General features: G+C 31.7%; 1 protein-coding gene across 2 annotated transcripts; it reads right to left on the reverse strand.

Annotated features, from left to right (window-relative positions):
- Positions 1-881: 881 nt before the first annotated feature.
- LOC120190095 (tyrosine-protein phosphatase DSP1-like) lies at positions 882-4,650 on the reverse strand. 2 transcript variants are annotated; one of them, XM_039193224.1, is made up of 6 exons: positions 4,135-4,650; positions 3,946-4,039; positions 1,453-1,510; positions 1,327-1,370; positions 1,112-1,227; positions 882-974 (listed from the first exon to the last, which is right to left on the reverse strand). In XM_039193224.1, exons 1-6 carry the CDS (start codon positions 4,404-4,406, stop codon positions 956-958), a joined length of 603 nt encoding a protein of 200 aa, XP_039049155.1. In that variant the 5' UTR covers positions 4,407-4,650; the 3' UTR covers positions 882-955. The 2 variants fall into 2 exon arrangements, with proteins under 2 accessions (XP_039049155.1, XP_039049154.1); XM_039193223.1 differs by having other exon boundaries at positions 945-1,227.
- Between the last annotated feature and the right edge of the window lie 2,754 nt (positions 4,651-7,404).

Here is a 7,404-nt window from a genome sequence, read left to right on the forward strand (position 1 = left end):
TTTTTTACCAAAAATAGTAAAAATTAATAATATTTATGATAATACATTTACTTAGTCATATATTAAGACTATCGTATGTCAGAACTTCCTGTAAATCATAGGAATGTTTTAATTATTAATTTTATTTTATTACCAAGCAGACGACAATGCCGTTTGAAACAGTAGAAAAGTTCTCCAACATTTTCAAGCTTTGATCCATCCGCTTCCTTCCATGTGCTTCGGATCCCACCCACTTCAATTTAAGGGGAAATGTAATTAATTATAAAAAAATAAAGAGATAAAATATAATTAATTATAAAAAATGAAATGAGTATTATCAAAATAAATTAAAATTATAAATTCTAATTTAAAATTTATTCATATACTTTTTTAATAATAAAAGATAATAGTTCCTAAGACAATATAACTTTGTCCTTGAATAATTTCATAAGATCACTTGCTTTTAGAGTTGATAATTATTTGCATTGAAATTTATGTCCATTCTCAAAGAAAAAAAAATGAATTCATTATTATATAAATATTTTCATAAAAGCATATAATTGAAGAATTATATATTTTTCATAAATGATAATTTGAAGAATTATGAAGTGATTTTTCATAAAGAATAACATGATATATTAAATTTCTATATATGTATTTGTTCTTATACGATGCTAAATAATGATTGTTTGACTTATAATTTATGATATTATTATTCTTATTGTTCTCTTTTATAATATGATTCATATGTTTATGAATATTATTCTATAATAATCACTTGATTCAGGTTAGTCCAAATAAGTTGCAGAAGAGATAAGAATAAAATCTACTTTGAAAATTGTTACATCCGCCAAAGAAGAGTAGAAAAACATCACAACTGGGCATTGCTTCTTCTATTTATGTGTTTTATTGTGTTCTTGAAAACAGAAAGATTAATGATAGTCCTTCGCCGGCGAAATGCAATTCCAGAAACTCATCACCTCAAGCATTCTCCGCTGCAAACCACAGGAAAGCAAAAGATGTTCAATTACATGCGGTTTCCTTTTCTTTTCTTTTTCTTTTTTAATTCTTCAAGCAAGAAAATGACATTGGCAGATGTTTTAAGCTAGAAACATCAAACAACTTCATAAACCTCTGATCCGAGACTCTAGCTTTCGCTGCAGCAAACCTCTGGTACTCGTCAAAGACGGATGACAAACACCATCTTTGCAGTTTCCTCAAGCATCCTACCAGACAGCCAGTTCGGTGCTGTAAAATGAAGCAAAAGATTGTAACTCTCAAGGGTACTGACTCGTTGAACACGGGTACGAAAAATCAGGAGAAACCCCCCCCCCAACGTGCACATACCTTCCCTCGGTTACAGTGAATTAAAACTGGGTGATTCCTAACATCTGCATTGCAGAGGGTAAAATCAGTGCCTTGAAACCAATGAACCACGTTTAAAATGGCTATAGATGAAGTGTGTAACAGTACCAAGGACAATTCTTAGAGCTTCGCGGATTGTGTCCTCTGGGATATCTACAAATGGTTCCTGGATGAACTGTGTATATTAGTTCATTTCTGATATAGTATACATCATTCGAGAGTACCTTTTTTCGATGCATAGTGTCTGCACTATGTAAGAACTGAGACCTTTCGATATTTAACCGGTGGTGGATAGAATATAAATGGCATCCCCATTTTCAAGTCCTACCAATGATCCCATATTCAGCTATGTTGCCTGATGTGTGTGTGTGTGTACCATGGCTATGTCACCGGAACTCGAGCGTGAGTTTCAGATAACAAATATTTTCCCTGACATAGGTATGTTCAACTTTTTCTAAGTTTTTCCATGTATTTGGACATCCCTGTAACCATGTCCAAACAAGGGTCGAACATAGGTGTCGGGAACAGATATTTCAAGAAAAATGAAGACCTGCAGTAACATAATTTCACTGCTACTAGTTAATTCAAAAGCTCAAAGAAATACATACATGTACATATACGTAATAAACCCACAGCTAGAAGCCATACGACATGCAGATCGGACGTCTCGGTTGCTTTAAATACTCACATTACAATGCAACCTGCATCGCATTTCACTTTATTTAACCCTCTATGAGTGAGTCAGCTCCATTGAAGTTTCAGCAATCACTGGAATACATGTGATGTGATGAGATGATACCGACATACTTTTCTGCGAAAAATTATGTAAAGCTCATGCAGCAGCAGATCATTTTACCAATTACCACCTTTCCGGAGTAATTATCTTATTTTATTTTAGGATTAACATGGGTAAAACTTTTAGTTCAATTCTCGGATACTATGGAGATTCATTGACATGAGAGGAACTACAGAGATGGAGAAATGAATTAAGTAAACTAAGCAGCTAAACAAGTTTAACAAAGAATTCAATAGGAGATGGAGACAAGAACATATTGACAGCCAACTATATTTCGTCGATTAGCTATAAAGTAAATGTAAATCAAATGGCGAGGCTTAATAAGTTCGGAAAACTTTAAACTAAAAGAAAAGTTGGAGTGACATCGATAAAATGTCAGAGGAAAACAGTGATTTAAGAACTTACAGATATCAAAGCACAAGGAGTATTATCATTACTTGGATTTACTTGCAACTTAGCAAACGAAATTAGAGAAGGAAAGAAAAAATTGAAAAGGAAATTCACACAAGCTACGGGTACTGCCGCATGCTCAAACAAATCACCAACGCCAAAAGCGTGATCAAGTCACAATTACAACTTCATGATTGCTTTCCTCAAAGACTGAAGTTCACATAAAGCGGAACGATAAGCATTAGGCTTTATTATTTCTTAGAGGTTCACTTTATCAATGAGGCTAGAATTTGAAATGACTCAAACCGTATCCTTTTATGGTTCATTTAGGCAAACCTGACCTAAGAATTCAATTTCTTTACAAATAACTATAGCCATATGTCATCACCAAATATATAAGTTCTAATTATAACTGTATTTCTATTTCAAACACATATACATATCCCAATACCAAAATACATGCAGAATAGATGTTGCATGCAAGAAAAGAACCTAACAGTTTCAAATTAATGTTTTGCTTTGGTCTCAAGCAAGATTTGCAAAATATAATGGGAAAAAAAGGTTCATCTCTATGGCCGATATGTACAGCTAAAAATATTATTTGATTTTGAATTTTAATGGAAAAGCATCAGATGTTTTCTACATAGTCATAAACTACTAAAACCTTAGGAAATGAAGAAAAATGAAAAATTTCTTCCCAATACCACATCTAATTTTCAAGGAATTACAAGTCAAAAGGAGAGAGAATTCACAACAAAACATTTGACAACTCCTGTTTCCATTTCTCATGATTAACTGTAAATACCAAATTAGGAAAACCAAAGAGTCGGGATGACTTAGTTCAAATGCATACTTTGAGTGTAATAGAACATCGGCCTAAAATGATAAACACCATTTGCATCAAATTAAATAAGCCTAACCATACAAATCAAAGCCCCAAGCATTCATATGCATAAAATAATGAACAAAGTGCAGCAATTAGGCAAACTTGTTGAACAAAAAAGAAAACTTAGGCGAACTTTTGGTTTAATATAATTTTCGGCCTGAGATCGTAGTTGATGATTGAAGTAATACTTAACATAGTGAAGATCAAATTGACCCCCTTGTCATTTGAGCCCTTTTACTGTTTATTACACTCCAAGCACATACAGAGCCAAAATTCCCTTTTCTTGTTAATGAAAGGATGATAGATTGTAGGTTTTTAACGTATACCATCTCCTAAATAACTATATTTGAAAATTATTTGGTCAAAGATCATCATCAAAGTGTATGCACAACATTTGGTCTCAACTGGAAATAAAAGCTTAGGTTGCAAATCGGATTTTAAGAATCTAAGTTGATTTGCTTGAAATCCAATCACTTAAAGTCCATTCCCTTTCAACCTCGGCTGTAAGAAAAAAAAAGAAAAAATTTACCTTGTAACTCTCAATTCCAAACTGAAAAAGCTTGATCCCATTGGACTTTAAAAACTCAGTGTTGGCTTCTGGGTATGGCTCAGGACACAGATATCTAACATTAAGGAAGAAGAAACAAAGGATACCCTTTTAACTCAAAGTACAAAGAAATTAATTTGCATGTAATAAAGGAAGAAACTTTGGTCTTACATGATGGAGCTGAGGTTAAGCGTTTGAAGAAAAGAGAAGTTGGCAGAATCGGGGAAACCCGACCTGAAGATGCCATTGTCAACCATAGCAAAGTTCAACGGAGGAATCAAGTTAAGGTCTTCAGAGGAGTTGGCCGGGACCACCACCGTAGACGACACGACGGTGTGGTGGTCAACGGTGGTGGTTCCTTCTAGGGTTCTGCACATCTGTTGGCTACCAGCTGCTGGTTGTTGGTTTAGGCTCAGTTTGGTATTAAGACAGCCTTCTTTCATGAATGAAAATGCGGGTTTTGTTTTGGGGATGATAGTGAATTGGGCAGCTGCACGGTGGCGCCGTGGCGGTGGGAGTTAAAAGAGCTGAAGAGTGTGAAAAAGTGGAGAAGGAAGAAGGTGGTGGTTAAGGGTGGAGGGAGAGGGCGTCAAGGAAGATGGAGATGGGAGATGAACATGGCTTCCTTATATAATCCAACCAAAAGTTTTTATTATTTACTTATTATTTGATTCCTTGGATTGGAATGATGAACTTTTTGTGACGAGGACGCCATGGAACAAATATTCTTTTAGCTAAAAAATATCTAATTCTTGGAATGCCTTGTATCTCATGAATTATTTTATAAACATCATTATAGTTTTTAGTTCCTTGCTAAATAATAGCAAATAAAAATTAATTAAACGACTTCAACACGTGTGTATTTAATAATTATGAAAAATATAAACAAATATATTTTATAATTATTTTTATTTTATCTTAAAATCCATATTACAATTATTCTTATAAAAAAACAATGAGATAACCTACTTCTTTGATATTTTTTATTTATTCTCGTAATTCTATTTTTTATTCAATTATATTTAACGTCATATTTTTTTTTTATTTTAGACATTGAATATTAAAAAGTTAATAAAAATGATAATATGATCAAGTATAATAATTTTAAACATAAAACTTATATATTCTATTAATTTAATCTAAAATCTATCGCTCACCATTTTAAATATTTAAATCAAACTCTAAATTTCTCATTCTTTTTTTCATCAAATTCTCGTTTATTTATTACTTTTTCTCCAATTTCCTTAACTAAATCCCATAAATTATATCATTTTTTTAATATCACTACAAATAACCTTAACAAAAGAATGAATAATATTTTTCTTATAAAGTCTGTGGTGAATACAAGTTATTATATATTCAAAGACTTTCAACCTTTTGATAATGAACAAGTTAGTCACATTAACTAAATCTCATAAATTATAAGCATTTTTTTATTTCAATCCTTATATTTTATTAGGTCATTGATTCTACACCCACTAGGAGTATTCTTATTACTTCTCGTAAAGGGACATTTCAATCTTTTCTCTTCTAGATAGGATCATGATTAGATTTAGAATTTATAGATTTTTTTTTATGAACAAGAGAATAGCTTAGTGACATATACAATTTTTTTCATTGAGGAAGTCTTGGTTTGGTCAAAACAATAAACAAAAAATATATTAAAATAACAATAAACAAAATCATGAATGTATTCTAGATTTTCCCATAAACTAATATTTTATGTAGGGACGGATTTAGAATTTTATGCTAGAGGTAAACTTCTAAAATTTTAAGAGGGAACGAACTTGTAAAATTTTGGAGGGACGAAAAATGATTTCTAATAGAAAATACATAGAAAAATCTAAAATATATGGTAATTTTAAATTTTGAGGGGGCGACTGTCCCCACCTGTCTTTTCTCGATTTATCTGTGATTTTATGTTTGATAATCACATTAATACGAGTACAATTTTAAGAGTAAAGTACACAATTGATCTTCCAATTATAAGATATTACTTTGTTGAGTCCCTAACTATTAAAAGTTGCAAAATTGTCATCAGACTATAGAGAATTACTATGTTAAGTCCCTCGATTATTAAAAACTACAAAATGATCACTCAACTATTCATTATGTTCCAAACTCTTCCTTTTTCGTTAAAAAATTAATGGTCGTTTGAGTTGGACATTAACATGTTGACTGAGATATGATAGTCATTTGAGATTATGATATCATATTTTATCATATCTCGGTTACTAGGTTAACATTTAGCTTAGATTACCGTTAATTTTTTAACAGAAAATGGTGAATTTGGAACATAATGAATAATCGGGTGATCATTTTGTAACTTTTAATAGTTGATGGACTCAACAAAGTAAGTCCCTATAGTCGATGGATCATTTTGTAATTTTTAATAATCGGAAGACTTAATAAAGCAATATCTTATACTCATAGTACCTGTAACACCCCAACCCGTACCCGACCCGAATACGAGTCTAAGAAGTCACATTGACTTTCCAAACAATTTACTTTTACAAAATAGTTAAAAATTCAAATTTGTATTGAAAACTGAATAACTTATATTAAATACAATCAAATAGTTTTACAAAACCGATCAGAGCATGTTCAACTAAATATTTAATTACATGTCAATTGTACTCATTAAAATATTTAATTACATGTCAATTGTACTCATTAAAATCAAATACACATAAACCATTACTTTTCTGATATGGTCTTTGAAAAGGAGAAGCTTACCTGTCTTAACCCTCGCTGCTTCTTAATCTTCTCGGAACCTACGTGTGAAACATTCACATGCTAACTCGATGACTTACTGAGACATTTAAACTTATAATGGAAACTCTAACTAATTAACCATGCATGAACATTTCATAAAATGATATCACACAAAACAATATAACATTACATATAGTCAAATGTATGCATATACATTTTTTTGTCATTATCATCACTAACCTCATTTTATTATCTATATTATAATTTGTTCCTATCTTTTAGTCATATATTCTTGTACTTAACATTCTTAACTATCATATGACTCATTTAACCAAACAATACATTTCATATCACAAAGCATATACATCACATACAATGTATTTGTTGTTATATCATTATTAGCCCATGTATACTTCTGAGAACTAAAGATATATGAGTACATTGAGGTTGTGCACATATGTTGTCACCACAACTCGTATAAATTCCCACTAGGGGCATATAGAATTTGTCCCAAAAGACCATATATATGTCCCGAAGGACCACTTATACGTCTCGAAGGACCACTTCTTAAGGATCACATATATATTCCAATGGACCAAATATGTGTCCCGAAGAATCGCATATATTCCAAAGGATTACATATATATCCCGAAGGACCACATAGAACCCTCGACTCTTGGCATGACAACTATACCCTAACTCTCATAACACATAATATGGCCATTA

Source organism: Hibiscus syriacus, unplaced genomic scaffold, assembly GCF_006381635.1.
Source record: "Hibiscus syriacus cultivar Baekdansim isolate YM2019G1 unplaced genomic scaffold, ASM638163v2 tig00116962_pilon, whole genome shotgun sequence".
Taxonomy (NCBI): Eukaryota; Viridiplantae; Streptophyta; class Magnoliopsida; order Malvales; family Malvaceae; genus Hibiscus; species Hibiscus syriacus.

What these genes read in the sequence shown, in the direction of transcription:
- LOC120190095 (XM_039193223.1), bottom strand. Translation starts at nt 4,406, where the DNA reads ATGAAAGAAGGCTGTCTTAATACCAAACTGAGCCTAAACCAACAACCA. An exon ending in TTGGAATTGAGAGTTACAAG is followed by an intron (nt 1,511 to 3,945) that starts GTAAATTTTTTC and finishes CAGTTCATCCAG; the next exon opens with GAACCATTTGTAGATATCCC. An exon ending in TTCACTGTAACCGAGGGAAG is followed by an intron (nt 1,228 to 1,326) that starts GTATGTGCACGT and finishes TTCATTTTACAG; the next exon opens with CACCGAACTGGCTGTCTGGT.